This window comes from Dermacentor variabilis, unplaced genomic scaffold, assembly GCF_050947875.1.
Source record: "Dermacentor variabilis isolate Ectoservices unplaced genomic scaffold, ASM5094787v1 scaffold_14, whole genome shotgun sequence".
Classification (NCBI taxonomy): Eukaryota; Metazoa; Arthropoda; class Arachnida; order Ixodida; family Ixodidae; genus Dermacentor; species Dermacentor variabilis.
This window is the reverse complement of record NW_027460302.1, coordinates 13231604-13259335: the sequence shown is the minus strand read 5'-3', so window position 1 is coordinate 13259335 and position 27732 is coordinate 13231604. Positions and strand designations below refer to the sequence as shown.

Genomic DNA, 27732 nt, shown 5'->3' with positions numbered 1-27732 from the left:
TTCGTCGCAAACCGCCGTTAATTTTCTATTCGCACGTGGGGTGTGAAACAGCGTACATGCAGCTACCATAACGCAGTTGAAGAGTCAAGTTTGCATGTGTTTGAAAGCCGGCGCACGCCAGGACGCTGGGCTGCCCATCGCGCACAAAGAGAAACCGGCTGTCTCACGTAGCCGACGGAATTCGCCGCCTTTACGGCTACGGTTACGAGTGGCATGCGGATGGCGCACTGATGAAGGTAACTACACATGCTACAAGAGCCGGAAAACTTTCCCCGCATATAAACCGTCTGTGTAGACTGCCGACAGCTTTGGGGCAGCGCACAAATGCCGACAATAGCATCCCTGCTTACGTTCCACGAGGAGGCATGCAGGAACATAACAGTACAGTTGTTTGCCTGGAAACTGTTATGTATCTCCTGGCGCCCCCTACAAATCCGACATATTTTACTAAAGGCTAGGCCAGTCGTGGCCGCCAGAGTTGTTGTTCTCAAGAAATGGAGTCTGTCACTCGCAGCTTCGTGCCGTCGCATCTTTGAAACCCTACGCAACAAACCCAAACAACATAACATGGTTTCAGAAGTGTAAGCAGATCGTCCCCGCAACGCCTGAAATCAACAAAATGGCCAACGTTTTCATCCAGCCCCCGGCTCACTTCGAACCTGGTGACACTCCTCAGACCGCATGGGAAGAATGGCGGGAAGCATTCACAATATATGAACTGGCTTGTGAGTACTAAATCAGCGCGGAAGGCATTGTTGCTTCATGTACTTGGCCCGCATGCTCGTCGCATCGCACAGACGTTCTCTCCAGACCCTGCCGCCGGAAACGAAGACGCAGACCCAGTGAAATACATACTTGACAAGTTTGACGAGCTATATCGCCCGTACAAGAACGTCATACAAGCAGCGGCGGTGTTCAACTCGAGGGTACAAAAGCCAGGTCAGTCAATTGACGATTTTGTTACTGACCTTCGACGACAGACGCAGAAATGCGACTTCGGTGACAAGTGCGACAGACTCATCGGCGACCGCGTGGTGGTTGGAATCCCCGATGGAGCTCTCCGCGAACGGCTCTTTCGGGAGCGCGACCTCACTGTGGAAAAAATCGTCTCAGCGTGCAAGGCAGCGGAAATATCAAAGAAACATGTGCAAGAGATCGTAACCAGTGACCAGCAGCCAGAAGTGAATGCCGTTCACATGTATAATCGGAAACCCACGAAGACAACTGGTCGTCCGCTAGGTATCAACAAACCTCAGCAGCCTCATCGCTCGTCCCAAAGGTCTAATCGTAAATGTTCTCGCTGCGGAACCTCGCACCCCCCACAACAGTGCCCAGCTTTTGGCAAAAACTGTTACAACTGCGACAAACTTGGCCATTTCGCGCACCTGTGCAAGCAGCCACGTCGGCAGACAGCAACGCATCGACCGCGAGTCGGACTGCTTCATGAGCATCCACAACAAGACTCGCAGGAGGAATTATACTTGGGCTGTTTGACTACGTGCAGTGTCAATGTCGACGCAGCAGACTGGAGCGAAAGTGTCAGTCCTAATGGACACGAGGTGACATTGAAGTTAGACACCGGTTCGGACGTCAACATAATTCCAGAACGTATGTTCAAGCAGTGGCCGTGCAGACCAGCAACCAAACCAACCACAGCTAAAGTGACTACGTACAGTGGCCACCAGCTACCAATAGACAGTAAATGTGAACTGTCTTGTGCGGTAAACAACAGGGAGTGCCGTCTGAGATTTCTTCTGGTGAAGGAGCCCCTCAAGCCGATACTAGGGGCCGCTGCATGCACAACTCTACACTTGCTTTCCCGTGTGAAGACCCTTCAAGCAACGACAAAGTCCACTGACACAGTGTTGCAAGGACAGTTTCAGAAAGTACTGAATGATTTCCCTGACATATTTGAAGGAATCGGCCAGCTTCCGGGACGTTATAGCATCCAGCTGCGTGAAGGTGCAGTGCCGAAAGTTTGTGCTCCTCGTAGAGTACCTAGTGCACTCGAGGATAAGGTCAAAGCAGAGCTGAAGCGCATGGAGAGGAATGGCGTAATCATGCGAGAGTCAGAACATAGTGAATGGGTCCATCCCATAGTGGTGATAACCAAAAAAGACGGAACTGTTCATTTGTGCCTGGATCCACGGAACCTCAATGCAGCAATAAAAAGGCAACACTACCGCATACCAGTACCAGAAGAGCTTTTTGCAAACCTGAATGGCTCAACAGTCTTCTCTGTCCTGGATGCGAAGAGTGCTTTCTGGCAACTGACTTTGGATCAACCAAGTTCACGGCTTTGCACATTCGCAACACCATGGGGCCGTTACCGTTTTCTTCGAGTACCATTTGGGCTTGCGACAGCCCCCGAGCTGTTCCAGCAGGCCATTGACAAGGTATTTGAAGGGCAGGCCATTGTGAAGCCATATTTTGATGACATACTGGTTGCCTCAAGGACTCCAGAAGAACACAAAGCCCATCTCAGAACTGTTCTAACCATAGCTAGACATAACAACCTGAAGCTTAACAAATCAAAACTGAAGTTAGGACTTTCAGCCATAAAATATCTGGGTCACCAGCTCTCCTCAGATGGGCTATCCCCAGATCCTGACAAGGTCAGATCAATTGAAGCCATGTCACTTCCATCAAACAAGTCAGAACTGCAAATATTCTTAGGAAGGGTGACATATCTCACGAAGGTCATCCGTAATTTTTCAGCAACTACCAGTCCTCTGCGTGAGCTTCTCAAGGCATATGTAGCGTGGCACTGGACAAGCCAGCACACAGAGACTTTCAAGGTCATCAAACAGAAGCTCACAACAGCGCCTGTGTTGCGTTATTTTGACCCATCCAAGCCGATCACAATTTCAACAGATGCCAGCTCATACGGCCTGGGATGGGTTCTCTTGCAGGAAGGCAGACCAATCGCATATGCTTCTGCAGCCTTTACACCTCCCCAACAAGGTTATGCTCAAATAGAGAAAGAACTTCTAGATGTGGTGTTCGCATGCGAGCGGTTCCCCTATTACACTTTTGGACGCTCTGTAACAGTGGAAACAGACCACAAACCTCTTGTTGGACTGCAGACAAAGGATCTAACAAAAATGTCACCAAGACTGCAAAGACTTTTGCTCCGGCTACAGTGCTATAGCACTAAACTAGTGTATGTACCGGGGAAACAGCTAACTGTGGCTGATGCCTTGTCAAGATCCACAAACCCCGAATCCAAGATGGAAACTGCAGACAGTGATCCAGGACTGTTGGTGTCCATTCTGGTTCAGGCGTCGCCCACCAAGCTCAACCAGATCCAGGAAGCAACAAGTCGGGATCCAGTATTGCAACAACTAACCAAGTACGTTCAACAAGGATGGCCTGATCACCCTAGTGATGTTCATCCTACGGCAAGACCATACTTTCACATAAGAAGTGAACTGTATATCACAGACAGCTTCATTTGCTGTGGTCAACGGATTGTCATTCCAGCAGTTCTCCAGGCTGATGTTCTTGAGAAACTCCATCAGGCACATCGTGGTATAGTGGCTTGTAAAAGACTAGCAAGCCAGAGTGTTTATTGGCCCACACTCAACAAGGACATTGCCACCCTTGTCTCAAGCTGCGACACCTGCCAATCCACCCAGAAGGCAAACCCTCTGCAACCATTGCTTGACAGAGATCTGCCAGCACGACCATGGGAAAAGTTGGCCGTTGATTTCTTTCGCTGTCAAGGCAATACATATATCGTTGTTGTTGACTACTTTTCAAAGTACGTTGAAGTGAAACGTATGGAAACCACTACGTCAACTTCAGTTATTTTGGTCCTGAAGAACATCTTTTCACGGTTTGGACTCCCCAATGTGCTTATCTCTGATCAGGGACCACCGTTTGACTCGCAGGCATTCAGAGCATTCCTGCAAGAATGGGATATTGCTCATGAACCGTCATCACCCACTACCCGAGGTCCAATGGGCAGGTCGAGAGAACAATACAGATTGTTAAGTCCATGCTGATCAAGTCGCACAGCGATGGCAAAGATCTGTCTTTGGTTCTCCTCAACTACCGTGCCACCCCAACCATTAAAGCATCTTCCCCAGCAGAGTTGTTAATGGGCAGGAAATTGAGAACGTTCATACCGACCTTGCCCCATAATCTGAAACCACACTACCCCACAGATGCACATCTGAAGCTCCTCAAACGCAGACAGAGTGCACAGCACAGATATGGAGACAACCACACTCGCATACTTGCACCTCTGAAGAAACATCAACCTGTATGGGTGAGGCACAAGAATGACTGGAAAAAAGCAGTCGTCACACAGGTTGGTCCTCAACCAAGGCGCTACACAGTGCAAACTACAAGTGGAGCAATTTATGTGCGTAACCGTGTGCACCTGAGGCCACGCACTCAAATGGTCCGTGAAGCCACTCGTACAGCAGAAGACTACACCCTTGATGAATCGGGGCCAACAAGTGCCAACGATGCTACGCCTCACAACTATCCTGAAGAAGCAAGACTTGCTTCGACATACGTGACAAGGGCTGGAAGAGCCATACGGCCACCGGCCAGATTTCAGAACTGAACGTCATGAAGTGCGTGTTTTATTGTTGTAATCGTCACTCAAAAAGGGGCGTGTTATGTATCTCCTGGCGCCCCCTACAAATCCGACATTTTTTAATAAAGGCTAGGCCAGTCGTGGCCGCCAGAGTTGTTGTTCTCAAGAAATGGAGTCTGTCACTCGCGGCTTCGTGCCGTCGCATCTTTGAAACCCTACGCAACAAACCCAAACAACATAACAGAAACGAACTCACTGGATCGCTGAATACAGCTTTGCAAAAAAGCATGCTCACCAATGAACATTTCTAACACGAGGAGATGTTAACACCTCGCTTTCGTTCGTGTCGAAAGCACTGCTTGCTACCAGCATCTTTTTGCTTTTTGGAGAGGCCGGCTACGTACATGTAGGGGGCAACGCCGAACTCCTCAGATAAACGCAGGCTCTCGAAATTTACCATTACCGTCTCACCAAACCCCCAGTGTCAAACCACCATGCACCGTGCTTAATGTGTGGCGGCAGCGGGCGGTCCGGACGAACACCATTGTTGTCGTCACGAGGCGCCCGACCAATTACAGGCGGAAACGAGGCGTGCGAGTTGTCCCGGGTCTGCCGCTGCACTTTTCGTCCAAATAAACTCTGCTTGCGCTTTCTTTCGCCCAATTTGGATGCGATATTCGAATTCAGAAGGTTGAAAACCATTACGTACAGTCCACTCATTTTCAACCATTCACTCATTTTTTCTGGAAAACTCTTCAGCTTCCCTTTAATGCCCTCCCTTACCTGTTTGACCTTTTGAAGAAGCTTATCACAAACGCTAGAAACTAAGTGCGAAGGGAAACCGGCTATAGGCGTAGCCTTGTAACCTGGATGTTAAAGCTGCTTTTTACCTTGTGGATGCAAGATTTATTTTATCCTGATTCTTCCTGTTTCTTCAAATAAACGTTTAGTGGAAGTCAGCGCCTGTCCGTCGTACATGTTCTTCTTTTAGTCCGCGTCTTTGTAGCACTGATTTCTTCAAGTCATTCTTCAAGCCAATTGACTTGGCGGCGTTCCCGTAAATCTCGACGTGCGCCAACCAGGCGGAGGGCGCGCCGTTCCTGCGATACGTTCGAGCGCCTCCTGCTGCGCACGCATGCTGCGCAGAAGGCAGCAAAATGCCACGAGACGACGCAGTTAAGGGTTCCCCTCCGGCGGGGCTTCATTTTATCTTGCGCGCCATTTCCGCCATCGTCACTTCGTGCTTCTGAGAAATGAGTTCACGATCCACCACCACATTTGTGACTACGAAAGACAATAGCTCTGCGCTTCGGCAATGCTGCACGCCTTGTAGCAGCATTCGAACACGATGCCGCCCGGCGAGTTTCGCTTTCCCAACAGCTGGTTGGCCGTCTCGGGATGAAGGAAGCCCAGCGCAGTGGGCTTTTCTCCAGACATCAAGAACCGTTGGCCTGCGACAGGAACAATAAACCCCACATTAGCACTGGAACGGCAAAGCGATGCATTTTCTGTCTATATTTCGCGGACAAACGTTTGTGGCAATGAAGGAAACTAACGCGCGGGGCTCTGCATGAACATGTGTTAATTTACGCCAAATATCCTGTCAGCATTTTACAGTGCTTTTTTTCTGCTTTTTAGAACTGGAATGAGCTTGGCTTCCACGTGCGTCGGTTTCGCATTTGCCCCAATGCGGAGACAAAAATGTAGAAAAGTAAGATTCAGTGCTCTGGGTTCTGTGTTTTATCTTGCGTTTCTGTTGTAAATAAGGTGTTTATTAATAAAGGGAAAATGGAGACATCCACCTAAACCTAGCTAAGTGCTGCAAAGGAAACCCATACGGGTTCCTCGAAAGGAAAGCTTCGCAGTTGAAGAAAAATTCGTCCTGCGAAGCTTTCCTTTCGAGGAACCCGTGTGGGTTTCCTTTGTAGCACTTAGCTACGTATAGGTGGAAGTCTCATTTTCCCTTTATTAATTATTTTTCTCTACCTTATGGGTTTCCACAGAACTACTACGTCAAGGCGTTTATTTTAGAACGACAGAAAGCTGAGCTAGTTGGTAAGGATTCATAATGCAAAATAAAAAAGAGCTGAGGCGTGCAGACAGGACACAAGAGTAGAGAAGTGGACAACACGAACTCCGGCTATGAACTGAAGGGAGCACTGAGGCGAAAAAAAGAAAGAAGACAAAAAACTCATCTGCGCAAGCTCATGAATGGTATCACCACGTGTCAGTCGTGTACATGTGCCGATCTACGTGAGAGATAACTGTTAAGGCACTTAATCTCTCCCTTATGTAATGTAATCGAAGGCTGACTCATGCATGCACTTCCACCATTATAGATATGCCATGCCTCTACCATAAGACGCATATCTTCATTCTTATGTCTGTAAATATCGCACATTCATCTAACTCTGGCATGCAGTTACAATCTTGGCAATGTAGGGAAAGATTAGAAGGTGATCCACCGGTTAACGGCCTTTTATGTTCCATTAGCCTCTGATTGATACACCGTCCCGTTTGCCCTACGTAGAACTGGCCACAGCTAAGGGGAATATTATAAACCACACCCATACGACAGTCAGTAAAACTGTTGTTCTTATTGTGCTTCACTGGACAAATATCTGTTTTCTTGCCTTTGACCTGCTCTTTTTTTCCTCTGTATGGCAGCGCATATCTTACCTAGCTCACTGGGAGCCGTGAAAGCAACATTAACATCATATCTACTGCAACTTTTTTAAGCCTGTGCGACACTGAATGAATGTACAGAATAGCCACTATTCTTTTTCTGCTATTACTGGTTTCTGTAATTACGTCCGTCCCCCTCGAGACCGACTTCTTTAGGCGCTCAGCCACAGTGGCCACCGCTACACTAGGATAACCTGCTTCTAATAGGCGCCAGACGTGCGCATTAAAACTGGCGCTCATTTTGTGCATGCAGCATCGGGTGAGGGAAGACTTAAGGCACGACATGGCAATTCCGTTTTTTACTACTTTGGAATGCTTGGATTGAAAGTTTAGCAATGGAATCGAAGATCTTGGGTAGTACTGCCAACAAATGTGATTTTGTTCGAATACCAAGGAAATGTCAAGAAATTGAATTACACCTCGCTGAGGAAATTCTTCGGAAAACTTTAATCCTCCTCCATAAAGATTAAATTGCTCACTTACTGAGGTAGCAGCGGAATGGAATTCTTCCCTACTGCAGAAAATTAGGTAATCATCAACGTAACGAAATATCTTGATAACGCTATCACCTAGCTAAGACTGTCTCTAAGCTGCTGTCAACCTTACTCAGGTAACTATTGCTAAGAATAGGGGCAACTTTTGAGACAACACAAATACCTGATTTCTGCAGAAAAACTTAATTTCTCCACCCAATCAGCGTCGACTTCAGGTACATTGAAAGAATTTCTAGAAAAGCTCCCGTGGAAACACCGCATCTAACATCGCATTTACGTCAGCGGCCGCATTGGGCGCCCCATCTTGTAGCACAACATTACACTAGAAAGAACGCAGGGCTACGGTCGCATTCTACTTAGCAGCTCATGTTAATCGTTGGCAACAAACGACGTAATCGTTGACATGCAGCTCATTTTTACCATTCTTCTTCAAAAACACCACTTCAAACAAAATGTATCTAACGAACTGTACAAATGTGTCACAAGATGTTGCTACCAGCGTTGGTACAGTCGTCGACGTCTCCTGTAACGTGGTATTTGACAAACGGCAGTTCGATAACGTATACAGCGATTACTTCTCTCACAGCTCGCATTTCTAATCAAAAGATAGTACGCCCCATATGAAAGAAATACACGCATAGGCGTCATGTAATATCATGTAACCTATTGTTTCATACATCTGTGTCCTAAAATACCGCGTAATAATTGACGGCGCGAGAACCATGCTGATCCGCTGCCTGTTTATCACGCACTTCACCGGCTACCTTGCTGCCTCCATGTTCGAAAAGGCTGCTGCGCAAATCCCTGACGTCACGCTGCACTTGCAATTATCATCGTTCCCTCGCCGTGCCGTGGATATGCCGGGGGGTCAACGCTTGGTCGACCCTATCTTCCTTGCGGATAACAGCGGCTCCTCGCGTCATCGGTCCATATCCCGCATGCTCCGCTGGAGATCACCGCCCAATCACCGACAGACCAAGCAAGGTCCGTCCAAATAGCTCGAAGCTTCAGGCGAAAAGCGGTTCAGTACAAATTGTCACCGACATCAGCAAGGGTGGTTATGGGAGCAGCGATTGAAGCGCGACCATGTTTGGAGGGAACAAACATTGGGAAAGAAAAAAAGCGTTTTATTTAATTCAAGAGAGACACAGTTAGATTCATTCAACGAAAATAAAATTCCTGGTCTATTTTATATATTCGTTACCAGTTAGGAAAATACAAGTTTATTCATTTTTATTCTCATTATTAATTACATTTCAGCGTCCATCGTTACAGGGGCGTTGACGCTGCTATCGTTCGCAATGCAATGAAGCTCTTGAAATGTGCAGAAAGGCGCGGTCGTAAAGTTCACCTGTTGAAATACGCCCCCCTCACACGTTGTGCTTTTTTGCTTATTGAAGTTTGTCTGAATTTGGCGAAGCGGGTAGCTTCATCGCTTCACAAGCTGTTCAGTCAAAAGCAGGAAGTTACGACCGCCAGATAATTGTTTAGTTGTTTCGTGCGGCTGCGCTGGCCGAAAGACTTGGCATCCGACGATAGGATCAGCACTCTACACCTAAAGCTTTCGTCGGCATCCCAGGAAAGTATGTTCTGTGCTGGGGTGCGATTTCCAAGACCGTACCGCTGGCCTTGCATCGTTTTCCGCGCTGAGAGCTCGAAAGGCCCATTAGGTGAAATGGCGGGGCATTTGAATATATAGCTCTAAAGGCAGGCCAACTAAACAAATTTCGTGTGTTCGAAAACAAAATGATGTCCCTTCTGTTTTTAACGGATATGGCGTCGCATTATTTTTTCTTCCGTCGGAAGTGTTCCCACCACATACAGATGGCGCTAAGCCCCATGAACCGCCGATGAACCGCCATGTTTTGAACGTGTGGCCTCCTATGGAAGCTTTGCTACCAGGTATTGTGAAGAACGGCCAGCTGCAGTGCAAGCTTTGCCAACCAATTGCAACAGTGGCGGCAGCATTCCGGGAGCGTCGCCGCACACCTCTAGCAACGGCGTGACTAAGTGGACTGTGTGTGAACAACAATACGTGCGTCCTCGACTCTCCGTCGATGGAGCCAAGTTTGACGAAGTCGCCATTGTAACTAAACGGGCTCGGCGGACCAACTATTGTTACTGAGCCGCAGGAACATCTACTGACACCCTCTCCCACGCTCCGACCAAGACGCCAGACAATGGGCGGCCGGCCGGCGCGCTGCAGTTCGGGGAATAAATGCCCCTACGGTGCCGGGTCGTCTCCCCTACAGTGCTTCGTCTCCCCTTCGGTGCTTGGTCAACTCGCCTACGGTGCTTGGACGGCCGTTTCCATCACCTGTGTCTCGAGAGAGGACCGAGTGTTTCAAAACCGCTGTTGAGGACACTCTCTCTCAAGCAGTCATTATAGACTGATGTACTTTCTCAAACAGTCATGTTAGACTGATATAAATACTGTAAATAAACCCATATTCCTCGTTCTCGTTGAGAAGCAGTCCTTCCCAGTGGCGTAGCAACGGGGAGGGGGGGGGGGGGCGGGGGGCCGTGGGCCCCGGGTGCAAGGGGCCAGAGGGGGGGGGGTTGTCATATACGTCTGAAGACACCGGGAAATTGTTGATATCCTCGCCTTCCTCGACTACATCCGAGGGGGAGGGTGACAGAAGACCTATGGGCCCCGGGTGCCAGACGACCTAGCTACGCCACCGCTCCTTCCCTTCATCAACGTCCTCAGCGTATAAAAGTTGGACGACGGCATGGGCTAGCTACCTTCTAATTCATGCCCGACTCCAATCTTGACAAAGGATCACGAGTGATGGGATTGAACCCTGTTAGATACGGGACCGTTTCCTGAGCCTACTTCGATTTCCCCAGACCACATCGAATCGCACCACAGCTAATTGAGGAGCGAAGACGCACGGATGCCATATTCCCTAGGCGCGGCACGAGCAAACAAGTTGGCGGACCCCACTTCGTGTGCAGCCGGTGGAGCTATTCACTGCTTGGCTCTTCCCGAAAGTAAAGCGAGAGCCTGGCACTGTGGCGGGTAAAGTGGGTCCCGAAGCAAGACGGCTGTAATGCGCCGTGACAACCGGACGGCTGTAATGCGCCGTGACAACTTGGCGGCGTCGCCCCCTTCCCTCTATGGTCACGGCGCATTGCAAGTCAGCAAGGCAAGACCGCAGGGGGACCAAGGAGCGACTCACTTCGCCGGGTGTGACTCCGTCGCACGGGCGCCTACCATTGGCCGAAAATGGCGTCACCTGAGCGGGCTCTCCCATTGGCTGAACGTGACGTGTCTCATCGACACCGAAGAGCTTAAAAGACGCAGACCGGGAGCAGCAAGGGAGCATTCCTAGAGGATTCCTAGAGCATACCTTGATTCATCTCTCTCGAACTTCTTGCGACGGGCCGCAACGTCCGAGTTGCTGCCGGCCCGTAATGACTCTACGACTGTTAATTGACTCTCACTGTAAATAATGTAAAAAAGGCATCCCAAGTTCTTCATCCCGACGTCCTCCTCAACTCCTACAACCCCCAATCATAACAACTGGCTGACAGCGGTGAGATTGACTTTGCGACGTGGTGCTGTGACTGCGGTGAGTGCTTGGTTCTTGCTTTGACTCTCTAGGCTTCATTTTGTGGTTGTTCTGTTTAGAACAGTAGGGAAGCTAGATTGTTGAGTGTTAGCTATGTTGTGTTTTCCTAGCTAGATTTAGCGAGCAGGATCAAGGCAGTAAAGCAGCAATCATGGAGTTAAGGACACTGCTGAGAGACGAGTTGTTGATTGTTGGTGAGGAACTGGGCCTAGACGTACGCAAGGAAATGCTAAAATCGGAATTATTGGAGCTAATTTTCGATCAGGCCAGTGAGGAAGAAATTGAAATGGGGTTTCAACTTCTGAAGAAGAGAGAAGAACGAGAGAGAAAAGAACAAGAGAGAGAGGAACGCGATAAAGATAGCCAGTTAAGAAAAATGCAACTTGAATTTGAAAGCAAACGTTTGGAGTTGTCTTAAGGAAGTGAAGGGGCTCTGGACGATCAAGTGAGGCAGAATCATACCGCACGGACAGGCTATTAAAGCCATTTGAAGTCGGGACCGACATAGGCTTGTTCTAAGCAATTTTGGAAGGACTTGTGAGATGAACTTCGGTCCGAGTACATGGCCACAGCGGTTGCTGTCTACGTTGCCGTGTGAGGCTGCAGAGGTAATCGCCAGACACAGTGCACAGGATGCATATGATTATGCAAAAGTTAAGGCTAGTCTCCTGAAGAAATACCGCCTTTCAGCCGAAGCGTTTCGGCAAAGGTTTAGGAGCACAGGCAAGAAAGATAGCGAGGGATATCCGGAGTTTGCATATAGCTTAAAGGCCAACCTAGTCGAGTGGCTGAAAAGCGCGGAAACGTACGACAGCAGAGACATGATCATTGAATGCATGTGTCTAGAGCAGTTTTACAAAAACATCCCCCAAGCTGTGAAACTGTGGGTGCAAGACAGAGGGAATGTAAACACTGTGGCAAGGGTGGCTGAATTAGCCGAAGAGTACGCAACCCGTAGAAAGCTGAACGGCGAGGACGAAAATTGGGACGGTCGAAATGGACCGCGGAAACCATTTCCGTTCAAAAAGGGTTCGCAGACTAAACGATCGGAGCCTGTAGACGTGGAGGAAAAGCCCGTAGAATAGAGCGAGGAGAAACTTAACGGGGAAACCGCACAAAAGGAACAGGAAAGAAAATTCGAATCTTTTAGGCCGATACGTTGTTATAAATGCCACAAACTGGGACATATAGCTGTAAACTGCGGGAAGACTAGCGTAGTTTTTTCCTACGTAGAGGAAAAAAACGAGAATATGGAACTTTTAAGCCCCTATCCTCACAACCTGCAAGTTAATGGCAAACCATGCCGAGTGCTAAGAGACAGTGCCGCCGCGATGAACATTGTCCATCCGTTTTACGTGACGGTAGATGACTTCACCGGAGTAGTAGCATGGATAAAACAGGTTGTAGAAGAACACAGCGTATGTCTGCCCATTGCCAAAGTCAAAATCTGTGGACCATTCCGGGACCTAGAGACCGAGGCTGAAGTTTCAAAATTTTTGTCACTGCAGTACCCTTACATTTTTTCGAATCGTTCGAATCAGTTACTGCGTGAAAAAGGGCTTAAGCTGGGAGAGGGCATAGAACAGGCATTGACCCGCAGCCAAGCTCGTAAAATCGCGTCGCTTTCGGCTGAAAATGCACAAGCTGCTCCAGCGGAAGCAGAAAAAGGTATAACTTCAATACCCGTATCCGAGCTATGCCCGAGGGACAACAAATCAGTTAAGGAGAGCCTGCCAGCTGACCAGCTCAATGAGAGCGTGGCACTAGAGTGTCAACGTTCAAGCCTGCAGGAAGAGCAAGCTGACGCAATCCCAAGCGAGACAGGGTCGTTATTATCACCGGCCTCGAAGAACTTTGATCAGCGCTTACGTGTGGATAGAGAGTCACTGGCAGCCGAGAAAAAGAATGATGAGAACTTAGCTAAATTACATCACACAGCTAAAGAAGGCATTGCTAGGCGCAACGTGACGATACATGAGAGAGAAGGATTGTTGTATCGGAACTACAGAGATCGAAAGGGTAGGAGTTTAGATCAGTGAGCCGTACCTACTAAGTCTAGGGAGGACCTTTTGAGTCTCTGTCATGGAAATGGGTGGTCCGACCACCTTGGCATAAACAAATCAAAGATTGCTTATGGAATACTACTGGCCTGGCTGTTTCAAAGACGCAGAAAACTTTGTAAGATCATGTGACGCGTGCCAGCGCTCGGGTAAACCAGGAGAGACATGGAAAGCCCCACTAAAGGTAGTGCCCTTATTAACAGAGCCTTTCAGACGACTTGTAATAGACACGGTAGGGCCTCTTCCAAAAACAAAATCGGGTTATAGGTACTTGTTTACCATGCTGTGTCCTGCTACGAAGTTTCCAGAAGTAATCCCTCTGAAAGAGCTCAGCTCCACCGAAGTAGTAGACGCGCTTTTGACAGTGTTTGCACGAGTTGGGTTTCCAGCCGAAATTCAGGCAGATCAAGGGTCAGTATTCACGAGCGCACTGACTTCCACATTCTTGAAAAAGTGCGGGGTAAAGTTAATACACAGTGCTGTCTATCACCCTCAGTCAAATAGTGTAGAGAGGTGGCATTCAGTGCTTAAGTGAGTTTTTCGTGCGCTCTGTTACGAGCACAAGGAGGACTGGGAGAATTGTCTGCCGGCAACTTTGTTTGCTTTGCGAACGGTTCCACATGAAGCCACAGGGTTCTCGCCAGCAGAACTAGTGTATGGGAGGACACTCCGTTCTCCACTGAGAATGTTAAGAGAGATGTGGGAGGAAAGAGGAGACAGTGCTACATTGGTTGAATACGTGCTAAATCTGCTGGAGCGGCTAAGCGCAACCCAAGAACTAGTCGGAAAGAACATGAGAGTAGCTCAAAAGAACACCAAATTCTATTACGACAAGAATGCGAGGCTTCGTACGTTTAACGCCGGAGACCAGGTAATCATCCTCAAACCTTCAAGAAAGAACAACCTTGAAGTTCACTGGGACGGGCCCGTTAAAGTGTTGCACAAACTGTGAGATACTAACTATGCTCTGAAAATGCCCGGTATCAGGAAAGCGGTGAGGATATATCACTGCAATTTGATGAACCCGTATGTAGAGCGGAGTGGAGTCGTTAACTATACCCTAAAAGAGCAGGATGGCACTAGTACCAAGTTTAAGGAGTATAAGGCGACCTCCAACTCTCAAATCGGCCTAGAAGAAGTTGTAAAACATTCGGTAAGCTCGAACGCTCTAAGACCCGAGCAGCCAGATGAGCTAAAAGGGGTGTTAGGGGAATATATCGACAGGTTCAGCGATCGGCCAGGTAATAACGCAGGTAATAACTAATAACGCATGAAATAGAGCTGACATCAACCGAACCCGTAAGATCAAAGCCTTACAGGGTGTCTCCAAAGACAGAGAGAAATTATGGAGGCAGAGATACAGCGCATGTTAGAGTTGAGAGTTATTGAGCCCGCTGAGAGTGACTACACGTCACCGCTAATACTGGTAGAAACCCGTAACAAGGACCCTCGTCCGTGTGTTGACTAGAGGAAGTTAAATGCCATCACTAGGGATCAGCTGTACCCGATACCCAACATTGAGGAACGAATTGATAGAGTTAGCGCTGCTAAATACATTTCAACTATAGATCTCGTGCGGGGGTACTGGCAAGTTCCCCTTTCAGAAAGTGCCAGCCGCTACGCCGCATTCATCTCACCTGCAGGCACTTTTCGCCCTGTCGCACTCAGCTTCGGGCTGAAGAACGCCCCGTTTAGCTTCTCTAAGTTAATGGATATTGTCCTAAAAGACTTGCAGGAGTTTGCCTTGCCATATCTGGATGATGTAGCAATTTTTTCGGACAGCTGGGTTCAACACGTATCGCACCTCAAACAGGGGTTCTCACGGTTGAGGGAAGCCGGCTTAACGATGAAAGCGGAAAAGTGTAGATTTGGTTGTTCACGGGTTACTTATCTGGGCCATGTTGTCGGCCAAGGCACGAGACGGCCGGCCGAGCTGAAAATAGCTACGATTGGACAATTTTCTCAGCCGCGCACGAAAACAGACCTTCGTCATTTTTTGGGACTTGTGGGGTACAATCAACGGTACATTCCGAATTGCTCGCAAATGGCAAGTCCATTAACGGACGCCCTCCGAAAGGGAGCACCAAGTAGCGTACACTGGGATAAGGACAAAGCGAACGCTTTCCAAAGTTTGAAAACGCTATTGGTTTCTCGTCCTGTGCTTCGCGCGCCAGACTACACAAAGGAATTCATAGCTCAGTGCGACACAAGCGACAGAGGTATGGGCGTGGTACTTAGTCAGGTCGGCGACGATAACGAGGAGCATCCTATTCTCTATGCCAGCCGTAAACTAAATGTAAGAGAGGAAGCCTACACCGCTTCAGAGAAGGAATGCGCTTGTTTAGTTTGAGCCGCCCAGAAGTTGTCGTGTTACTGTACGGAGCGAAGTTCATCTTCGAGACCGACCACTGTCCTCTGATGTGGCTCAATCAAATGTCACACAACAATGGCCTCTTGCTCCGGTGGAGTCTCACTCTCCAAGAGTACAACTTCTCCGTTAGATATAAGAAGGGAAAGTTGCATAGCAATGCGGATGGTTTGAGCAGACTAATTTGAATTCTGCGTTTGAGGGTCCCGCCTGAATTTCAGGGTTACTAGTGTTAATTTTATTAAGCCAAGAAGATCCCCTCTCATTTAGCATTATTCCCTCCATGATTGCTGAATTTGTCAGCACGAAATTGCTTCAGAAATTGGCATAGCGAAATGCAGCATTTTTTTTGTTTCTGCACTTATGTTTTTTTTAAGCCTAGCGGGTCTAAAGTGAGAGCCAAGGTACGTCATATCGGCGCAGAGCCGTGTTGTGGGGTTCATTTTGCAGTTGCCTGTCCTTGTTGGATGTTTTGGGGCAATGACATCATTACACAAGTGGTCGCTGCGAGCCAAGGCATCACCCCCTGGCCACCAACCGTTCTCTTCCTGCCCAGCGGTTGTCAGCACTAGACAGTCGAGATTTTCCGGGCCATGGAGGCGCTGTTAAGAACGGCTAGCTGCAGTGCAAGTTTTGCCAACCAATTGCAACAGTAGCGGCAACATTCCGGGAGCGTCGCCGCACACCTCTAGCAACGGCGTGACTAAGTGGACTGTGTGTGAACAACAATACGTGCGTCCTCGACTCTCCGTCGCTGGAGCCAAGTTTGACGAAGTCGCCATTGTAACTAAACGGGCTCGGCGGACCAACTATTGTTACTGAGCCGCAGGAACATCTACTGACACCCCTTCCCGCGCGCCGACCAAGACGCCAGACAATGGGCGGCCGGCGGGCGCGCTGCAGTTCTGGGAATAACTGCCCCTACGGTGCCGGGTCGTCTCCCCTACGGTGCTTAGTCTCCCCTTCGGTGCCTGGTCAACTCACCTACGGTGCTTGGACTGCCGTTTCTGTCACCTGGGTATCGGGAGAGGACCGAGTGTTTAAAAACCGCTGTTGTGCGGCTGCTCAGGACACTCTCTCTCTCAAGCAGTCATGTTAGACTAATGTACTTTCTCAAACAGTCATGTTAGAATGATGTACTTTCTCAAAGAGTCATGGTACACTGATATAAATACTGTAAATAAACCCATATTCCTCGCTCTCGATGAGAAGCAGTCCTTCCCTTCGTCAACGTCCTCAGCGTATATAAGTTGGACGACGGCATGGGCCAGCTACCTTCCAATTTATGCCCGACTCCAATCTTGACAACGGATCACGAGCGATGGGATTGAACCCCCAATCATAACAGTATATATACATTGGACAAAGTTCCACAACTCATTGACCGATCAATGAGCTAGCGGTAAGACGGAAAAGAGAGGAATTCCAGATCAACCTACAGAACAGGTATTCGGCTTTAACTCAGGAAGATGACCTTAGTGTTGAATCAATGAACGACAATCTTGTGGGCATCATTAAGGAGTCTGCAATAGAAGTCGGTGGTAACTCCGCTAGACAGGATACCAGTAAGCTATCGCAGGACACGAAAGATCTGATCAAGAAACGCCAATGTATGAAAGCCTCTAACCCTACAGCTAGAATAGAACTGGCAGAACTTTCCAAGTTAATCACCAAGCGTAAGACAGCTAACATAAGGAAGTATAATATGGATAGAATTGAACTTGCTTTCAGGAACGGAGGAATCCTAAAAGCAGTGAAGAAGAAACTAGGAATTGGCAAGAATCAGATGTATGCGTCAAGAGACAAAGCTGGCAATATCACTACTAATATGGATGAGATAGTTCAAGTGGCTGAGGAGTTCTATAGAGATTTATACAGTACCAGTGGCACCCACGAAGATAATGGAAGAGAGAATATTCTAGAGAAATTCGAAATCCCACAGGTAACGCCGGAAGAAGTAAAGAAAGCCTTGGGAGCTATGCAAAGGGGAAAGGCAGCTGGGTAGGATCAGGTAACAGCAGATTTGTTGAAGGACGGTGGGCAGATTGTTCTAGAGAAACTGGCCACCCTGTATACGCGATGCCTCATGACCTCGAGCGTACCGGAATCTTGGAAGAACGCTGACATTATTCTAATCCATAAGAAAGGGGACGCCAAAGACTTGAAAAATTATAGACCAATGAGCTTAGTGTCAGTTGCTTACAGACTATTTACTAAGGTAATCGCAAATAGAATCAGGAACACCTTAGACTTCTCTCAAGCAAAGGACCAGGCAGGAATCCGTAAAGGCTACTCAACAATAGACCATATTCACACTATCAATCAAGTGATAGAGAAATGTGCGGAATATAACCAACCTGTATATATAGCTTTCATTGATTACGAGAAAGCGTTTGATTCTGTCGAAACCTCAGCAGTCATGAAGGCATTACGGAATCAGGGTGTAGACGAGCCGTATGTAAAAATACTGAAAGATATCTATAGCGGCTCCACAGCCACCATAGTCCTCCATAATCAAAGCAACAAAATCCCAATAAAGTAAGGTGTCAGGCACGGAGATACGATCTCCCCAATGCTATTTACAGCGTGTTTACAAGAGGTATTCAGAGACCTGGATTGGGACGAATTGGGGATAAAAGTTAATGGAGAATACCTTAGTAACTTGCGATTCGCTGATGATATTGCCTTGTTTAGTAACTCAGGGCACCAATTACAATGCATGCTCACTGACCTGGAGAGGCAAAGCAGAAGAGTGGGTGTAAAAATTAATCTGCAGGAAACTAAAGTAATGTTTAACAGCCTCGGAAGAGAACAGCAATTAACAATAGGTAGCGAGGCACTGGAAGTGGTAAGGGAATACATCTACTTAGGGCAGGTAGTGACGGCGGATCCGGATCATGAGAGAAATAATCAGAAGAATAAGAATGGGCTGGGGTGCCTTTGGCAGGCATTCTCAGATCATGAACAGCACGTTGCCATTATCCCTCATGAGAAAATTGTATAATAGCTGTTTCTTACCAGTACTCACCTACGGGGCAGAATCCCGGAGGCTTACGAAAAGGGCTCTATTTAAACTGAGGACGACGCAACGAGCTATGGAAAGAAGAATGATGGGTGTAACGTTAAGGGATAAGAAAAGAGCAGATTGGGTGAGGGAATAAACGCGAGTTAATGGCATCTTAGTTGAAATCAAGAAAAAGAAATGGGCATGGGCAGGACATGTAATGAGGAGGGAAGATAACCGATGGTCATTAAGGGTCACGGACTGGATTCCAAGGGAAGGGAAGCGTAGTAGGGGGCGGCAGAAAGTTAGGTGGGCGGATGAGATTAAGTTTGTAGGGACGACATGGCCACAATTCGTACATGACCGGGGTTGGAGAAGTATGAGAGAGGCCTTTGCCCTGCAGTGGGCGTAACCGGGCTGATGATGATGATGAAGATCCACAATGACATGGTTTACGGCTACAGAAGCGTCCTCGGCCGTTCTCTTCTTCAGTGGGCGAGGCAACAGCGGCGCTGGCACCATGCTGATCCGCTGTCTGCTTATAACGCAGATGAGTCACCCTGCCAATTCTCGGTGCATCCGTTCTGATGACCGATGTATGGTGCTGTTCCCTCACCCACATGACTGCAACCATGGTTTTGCCTATATTTCTTTGTATTGTGCTCTGTTAAATGCTGCCCGCCGGATTTTATTGACCGACGATGTGGAAGTTGGTTAAATTCTACATCGCCGCTCAGTAAAAGCCTACAGTCCCAACGCTCATTCTCAGCGCAATCCTGTCTCCCAAGCCTGGTCGACAGGTGTCGATGAACAACCCGAAGTAGCGGAAATTCTCTCCGAACTCCTAAACGGCCAAAGGAAACTGGTTCTAGATATTTCTGAAATCAAAATGTTTCAATCATTCGTCAACACGAACTTTGAGACTTTGGAAGATCGTGTATGTTCTCTGGAGTCGCCCTCAACGTCTAGTGGAAACCTACTAATGCAAATCTAATGGAAACCTACACAGTCAAATCCAGCAATTTCAAAAGGCTATATCAATTCTCTCTTGCAGAAACAACAATATAGAAAACAGGTCGCGTAGAAACAACATTATTATACATGGTCTCAGCGAGGGCCCTAACGAGAATTGTAAGGAACTTTCTTCCAACATTGTTAAGTGGCTCCAGGACACCGTTAAGATCGCATGTCCGCGTATCGAAAGGCGTCATAGGCCAGGCAATTATTTGAGAAGCCAATCACGTCTCGTTATTGTGAAGCTCCTTGATTTTCAGGATAAGGTGCTGGCGCTAAGGAATTGCTATAAACTTAAAACCACTAGCTTTCGTGTTTCAGAAGACTTCTCGCCCCCGGTTCGCAACATTCCCGAGAAGCTCTGGGAAGCCTCCTGCTCTCAAAGGGTTAGGCACTCATTTGTCCAACTTTGATTTGATCATGCATTTATTGAGAGGGTGTGATACGATTGGGATAGCACATCGAATACTCTCGTCAGATCAACTGCTGGCTCCATTAAACCCGGCGAAACACTTGCTATGACCAAATCCAGTTTACTTCACGGTACTGGCAATAAACTTTCCATTTTAAACGTTAATAGAAGAAGCCGTTTCAAGAAGTTCTCTAATTTTCTTTCCTTCGTCTCGTCTTACTCACCAAATATTATCGGTGTTACTGAGGCCGGGCTACATGATGGTGTGCATGATTCTAAGGTAACCCCCCACCCTCCCTGGTTCGGTGAGAGAGAAAATTCGGGAGAGGAGGCGATGTTACTCTTTTTCTCCAATGTCAGCTTTACTTTTCTGTACTCCCTGCCCCACCTGATACTGAGTCTTTGTGGTGTAAAGTCAAACTTGAAATTATGTATTTGATTATAGGAGTCGTTACCATCCGCCTGGTGCTAATAGTGAGTAGTTATACAATCTAGGTGAAGTTTTGCATAGGTATAATACTTCTTCGTCCAACGTTATCTGTATGGGCGATTTTAATGCTCCTGGTGGTGATTGGTCTTCTTTCAATGTAAGCAGACACGAAGTAGCTATCGGGCGGGAGTTGGTCCACATTTCACTATCCTGTGGCCTGCACCAGATCGTTCAGGATTTCACTCAGCAAAGTTCAGTGCTTGATCTTGTTGTTCTTATTACATCTCTTTTTAGTGCGGGTTATGAACGCGATGTTATTGATGGAGTATCTGACCACAATGCTTTTTTAATTTCAGTACCAGGCATCGGCCCTAAATCCCGCTGTATCGACTGCAGATTTCTCGATTTTAACCGCCCTCATATTTCGGCAATAACAGACGCACTATGCGATTCTTTTCATGAGTTTAAACTAATAAGTACCACTAGCGATACTAATACTTTGACAAGTTTCTTCGAAATCTTGTCAGTAAGTGCATCAACCTTTTCATTTCTTTAAAAACAAAGAAAAGCAACACGGAAATTCCTTGGATGACTAAGGACCTTTTGCATTTATCACGTCGTGTGGCCAGATTACGATCAGAATGCTTGGTGACTCAAAAACTCATGCAGTTCCATAGCGCTAAAAATAACTTTATTTTAAAATGGTTGCTGCAAAAAATTTAATTACGAGGTAGTCTTGCCGAAATTAATGATGACTAATCCCCGTAAAATTTGGAAAGCTATCCTACACACGTTAATAATTAACAATGTTGCACTTTCTGATTCGCAGACAATAGCTTCTTTTAACACCTACTTCCACTCTGTCTTGTTGACTGATAACTCTGTAACCTCCGTTTTTCATTCCGAATCATACCCTCCAATCGACGATATATCTGTCTCCTGAGGGAATACTTAACCCAATCACTAACTTAGACATCAAAAGGTAGTGTGGGCCGGACGGTATCCCGACTGTTTTTCTCATTCGGTACTCTCTTTGCTGCAGCAGATATCTAACAATTCTTTTTAGAAAATCTCTCTCAACCACCACCCTTCTTCCCTCGTGGAAACTTGCTTCAATTCTGCCCTTATTTGGGTCAGGTAACCTTCAATTGTTATCCAACTATAGGCCCATCTCCTTAACAGCACATTAAGGTAAATTACTCGAACACATTATTTTTAAACATGTTATGGAATTTTTTGAAACTAACAAAATTTTATGCACTTTCCACCTTGGTTTTAGACGTGGCCTCAGCACCATAACACAACTAAGAGAATTCGTTCACGACATCAGCAGCACTTTAGACATAGGTGACCAGATTGATGCTATATTTATAGAGCCTCAGTGTCAAAGGCCTTTGACACTGTCTCACACCCTAAACTTATATACAAGCTGTTCGCTATACTAAAAAATGGATCTGTGGTTGGCTGGATATCGAATTATCTTTCCATGCGTTCGCAATATGTACGTTTCAACTCTACTAAATCACCCTTGATGCGTTTCATGAAGGCTCAATACTGGGGCCTCTTTTATTCCTGCTTTATATGATTGATCTCCCCCTACACACCTCAGCTAAAGTTCACCTTTCTGGGGATGATTGCGTTTTATATCGTACAATTAAATGTCCAACTGATCATGTTGTACTTAACAATTGTTTTGCTGACTTCTGCAACTGGTCCAAGGAATGGCAAATGAACATCAACTTTTCCAAAACTGTCTCCGTCACCTTTACACGGCGCTCATGCCCCTCCTTCTTTGTTTATGCCTTTAACAATATTACTTTAAATAGGGTCTTCGAATTCAAATATTGAATTATCCTACTATCACACCATTCGTCATAGTCGAAAGAAATTGATGTCAGCTGTAACAAGGCCCTTAAAAGAATAGGGGCCCTATAACGTAAAACTATTCCAATATGTTTTTATTCCAATCCCTTGACGTCAAATTTGCGTAACCGCCGACGCAAGCATCGGGCGGTCATCCGCAGGGTTGTCTGAACAGACCACTCAAACGCTCTCCTCGTTCATAGGAGGTCACTTTTGTTTGCTTGAAAAACGAATAACATCGCCTACACTGAGCGACTTGTCTTACCTATTTGGCTGACAAAAGGCGAGGAGCACGCTAAGTGGAGAGGAATTCGATGGGGAAGAGCCAGTGCACTGAAAACCGATAAGCGGATGAAAAGGGTGGTGCCGGCGTATGTGATTGGTCCGCTTTCCCTTATCTTGCGGTGGCTGGTCGAAAATCGCGACGGCATGCAGTGGAAGGTTAAGAATTCCACTAAAACGGATCCTTAGCAAAGAAAAGTTTGCCTAGCGAGGTTGTAAACGTACCAAAAGCGCTTGAAAACGTTGCACGGCCACGCAAAAAGTTTTATTATACGGAAATAAACCCATGGTCTCCGGCAGGTGAGAGTAGCCAGTGCCTGAGCGATCGGCGGCAGCGATATTTTATTCCTTTCAGAGCGGGGCAGCCTGCGGCTATTCAGAAGAAAATTCAGTTTTGTTCGGCATATTAATGCATCCTTAACGCGTACACGTCACTTTGACGCAGTCAGTTTTCGCGGTTTGGTTACGTCGTGTGACAGGCAGGTGAAGTGGGTGCAGCCCGAAAACATTTTACCAATAGCCGAGGGCCAATGGCGAAAAGGCGTCGAATTAGAAATAACTATTTTTCTTTTGTTCGGTCAAATCATGCTTAATCATCGTGTACACGTCATATTAGACGGGGAGCTATCGCGGTTTTCGTGACGTCGCGTGACAGACAGGTTAAGCAGGGACGGTTCAAAAAGTTTTTGACCAATCGCGTAGGGCTGGTTGCACAAATGGAATAGAAAAGTTTGGAATAGTTTTACCTTATAGCGCCCTAGGTTACATCGTACGCTGCGTCTTGCTCCTCAAGAAACTAAACCTATTACACATAAAACACTCATTCGCCCCATCCTCGAATATGGCTGCGCTGTACGTAATCCATACAAACACTGTGACGTCAAAAAACTAGAATCTGTGCAAAAAAAAAAGACAGTGCGTTTTGTTTGTAGGAAATATGACAAGAAATTTTCGCCGTCTAACTCCCTTCCCCTACTTAGTCTCACTTCTCTTGCAGAGCGTCGAAAATTTGAATGCCTAAAATTCTTTCACACGTTAATCAATTCTCCTCGTCTCTCCTCTCTAAATAACTGTTTGACTTTTTCCAAACCCTCATGTAGGAGGAGTCATCATGCTCTAAATATCTCAACCTTTTTTGCCCGCACTGATTCCTTTAAATACCGTTTTTCCATCAGCAATTGAAGTCTGGAATTCGTTACCGGGCAACATCCACTTGCTTTCACTGAAACAATTCACGCAAGTTTGTGTATAAATATTTGCATGTTTGTTGTTCATCCCAATCTTGCAATAGCTTCATTGAGGCTGCAGTATGTATGCATGTATAAATAAATAAATAAATAAATAAATAAATAAATAAATAAATAAATAAATGCATCTCGGATCTAAACCTATATGCCGCCGTGCGAGTCAAGTGACAGCTTTCTGCGACCAGCTCCCACGGCTCACCGCTTCCACTCGCGATCAGCACATCGAATACTGGCAGTTTAAAAGTGGGCAAATAAGTGACTTCACGTTCTGTTACTTCCACAATTTGTAGGAAAAATATACAGGTTGTCCCACATAGCTTGAGACAGAGTTTTAAAAATGAAAGGCACTCCAGACGCGATTTGAACCGAATGCTTGATGTTGACACTGGCCTAGACTTAGGCTATATTGTATTTTCACCTTAACTAACGGATTAGTTATGCTTAATTAATCAACTTTTAAGTATTGGCTGCAGATCCCAGGTGTGATACGCAAAGTTGTAGAGGACCTTGAGAAACCTCTCAATAAATTGTTTCCAAAACGATGTATCTCACGTGTATCTCACACGTTCTAAAGAAAGCCCGCGAAATATGAAGAAATACCACGTGACGGGGCGATTGCAAACTGTTATTGTGCTGCTCTCAAGCGAGCGATGGATGAACGAGCTCGGCTGCAGCGAGACTGGCCCGCGACAGGGCGTTACGTCTGGTGTAGGCATCTGGGCATGCGGGTTTCATCGCATGACGGCGCAAATGCGTGCTGCTGGCCGAGCGGTGCCGAAGCGATAAAGCGTCTAAGGAGACGAAAGAAAACAAGAACATAGCTTTATTTTATTATGCTTGAAATGGGCAAGAGCTGGCAGCCTGCCGACGTTGTGTAATGGGTTGGGTGGGGAGGCGGCGTTAGGGCCGGAATGATTTTCCCCTCACCTTCAATCCAGAAAGCACCCTTTGATTATACTGCGTGTTCTAAGAGATCACTATTTGCTGCAATGCACATTTGGCATCTCATAGGCACATTTTCTTAGGCGTTCTTGAGCACGGTATCAGGGATCGAGTTGCAGACAGACAGACAGACAAGAAATCTTAATTGGTCCTAAGGGACTACGTTGTCGTAGTCGCGGGCCGCAGCTGCGCCGGGGGCGGAAGACCGTGATCTGTCGCCGGCCCTTTGGACAGCCCGATCGAGTTGCAGACTTGTCTTTTTTTCCTGTCAGGTTCTCTGATGTTGTGGTTGGTGTCCGGTATACTTTATAATTCACGTAGCCCCAAAGAAAGCGATCCAGGGGCGTTAAACCTGTTGACCGTACCGGCCAAACAATGGGCCCATGCAGTCCAATCCACTGCTGCGGGAATATTTCATGCAACCATTTGCAAGCTCTGCTGCTGTCGTGCGGGTGAGCACCACCATGGTGATACCAAATATCATTTATCCTGGCCAATGGAACTTCCCCCCTCCCAAATAAAAAAAAATCCTCAAGCGCCCCATCAAGGATGTCGTTGACGTATCATTCGCCTGTAAAGGCCGATCCACACGACGGACCAAATTGCTCTTTTGGACCGCGGTCCGCGCATCACGTGATAGGACGTCACCAGTTCGTGCGTACCGCCACTGGCCCGCGCAAGACCGCGGCCCTCGCGGTGCCACAAATTGCCGAGGCTTTTCCCGCTTCAGTTTTGGCGGCGGACCGCATGCAAACCGCAGCGATTTTGGCGTAGCCAACGAATGTTGTCGGGCAACAAAGTGTCTTCAGCCAAATCCAATCTAGTTTTCGGCGCAGCAAAAGCCAGTCGTTTCATGTCCGCCGTACCGCCTACACGTGCGGGCAGCAGATATATTTTTTAAACACCGTGTCCTCTTGGAGTGACGAGGAGGTTTTTTATTTTGTATTCCTCGCTGAGCAGTTCCCGGCTTTGTGGGACTCGAGCCGGAATGATAACACTCTGGCCGAGAGTGTAGCTGGTTGGCCTGCCCTGCCGTCTGCTATGGCGGTCCGCCGTGTGGATGTGCTCTGCGCCGGACCGGACCGCAGCGGGCCGTGACGTTGCATCACGTGACCGAGCGGCGCGCGGACTTGGTCCGTCGTGTGGATCGGCCTTAAGCGTGTTATCAAACAACCCGGTCCAATGATAGTGCCACCGTAAATTCCACACCGCACATAACCGGCCACTGATATTGGTGATGTGTCTTCCAAACCCAATTAGGGTTTTCGTCGCTCCAATAGTGAGCGTTGTGGACATTCACTTGGGCACTACGTGAGAAGGTAGCTTAATTGGTCCACAGTATTTTGTCGACAAAGCCTGGGTCCTCTTCCGTCTTGATTATAGTGTAGCTTGCAAATCCTTTCGACTTTGGGAATCGCGGGGCTCCAACATCTGGTGGAATTGCACGTGGTACGGATGAAATTGCCTCTTCTTAAGTACCCTCCACACTGAAGACTGACACTCCAGCTTCTGCACCAACACTTGCATGTGGGTCTGAAGAAAACTTTGACAGAATATCTGTCTCCACGTCCTCGCCCAAGTTGGAAGATTTATGTCGTTTCTTCGTAAAAGCCCCAGTCTCCCTCAGCGTTTCATATGCACGCACAGTCGTCATTGAGCTCGGACGTATACCTGGCTGCCAGCGTTTAAATAGCTCAACGGCGCGCCTCCTAGTTCCCCTTGACGTACCCAGAGCCAAAACCGTATCCGCTCTTTCCTCATTGGAGTAAGCCATATCTGCTGCTCAACGTTAGTCACAGCCAAATAGCGTTGTTGTGTAGAACACGCAGGGATACGGGCTCCTGAGGTGCAGTGGATATATTGCAGTTCGCTGAGATTCATTCAAACGAGGTACATGAGGTGTGATATACATCCAGTAAACGAGAAAAGCCTGCGGGCGGACTCTGTCAGGGACTGACGCGGCTGTCACGGTGCAAGCATAGACAAAGAAATTGAACAAGAGGGGACACTCTTCAAAAACTGGCAACAGGAAACACGTCACGCCTAGTTTCAACTCCATCCGTTAGTTGACGCGAGCATCATAAAAAAAGAATGTGAAATAAACTTCCAGACAACGTTTTATTTTTTAAATTCTTTCCCACTAAAATTGAAAATGTTTTGCGTATAAATGAACTTATACTTCGCAACTTATTTTTGTTACGTTGCCTAGCAACACGCTAGCGGCACGCCTGACGCGCGTGCATACGTCATGCGCCAGACAAGCCGCAGGAGTGAGCGGGGGCGGCCGCGCATGTTCAGCTCGCGTCTTCGGCGACCCGTGTATTTTGGATATAGCCCGTTTTCTGGGCTCCCGGCGTTCTCTTGTGTTCCGTCTGGATTTCGACAAGGCACCGCTGCACTACTGGACTACAGCAAGGTGAGGAATTTTGTTTGACAGTCTGCGACGCACTTCAAGCACATTTAGGCATACTGCACAAAACTGAACCTATATAGTGACGCAGTTATCGAAAAACAGCTCCGCAGTTCAAGCCTAGTTAATATGAGTTAATTACTCGTACTGGGAGATGTTTTCGACGCTTTTTATGAGCCCAAGCATAATTAAAATTTATTTCGGTGGTTTTTGGGCACGCTCGCCGCACCTGGCTTTCTGACGAAAAGCGCCTTGGCCGTGTGACGCAGTTTCGCGTGTACCGAATCTTACTGGGGCAAGCTTTGGCGCTTTCTCTGACCCCAGACATTATTGTAACTAATTTCACTACTTTTTCGGGTACTTTTCAAGCACAGTGGCCGCGCTCGGCGTAGTGGCG

General features: G+C 47.4%; 1 protein-coding gene across 1 annotated transcript in view; it reads right to left on the bottom strand.

The window, feature by feature from the left end:
- Positions 1 to 5710: 5710 nt before the first annotated feature.
- Positions 5711 to 27732, bottom strand: part of LOC142567814 (bombyxin B-1 homolog) — a 38315-nt gene continuing 16293 nt past the window's right edge. Inside the window, exon 3 of the mRNA XM_075677959.1 lies at positions 5711 to 6000. Within this exon, the coding sequence (XP_075534074.1) occupies positions 5834 to 6000 (167 nt within the window). The 3' untranslated portion in view covers positions 5711 to 5833. The remainder of the gene's footprint in view (positions 6001 to 27732) is intronic.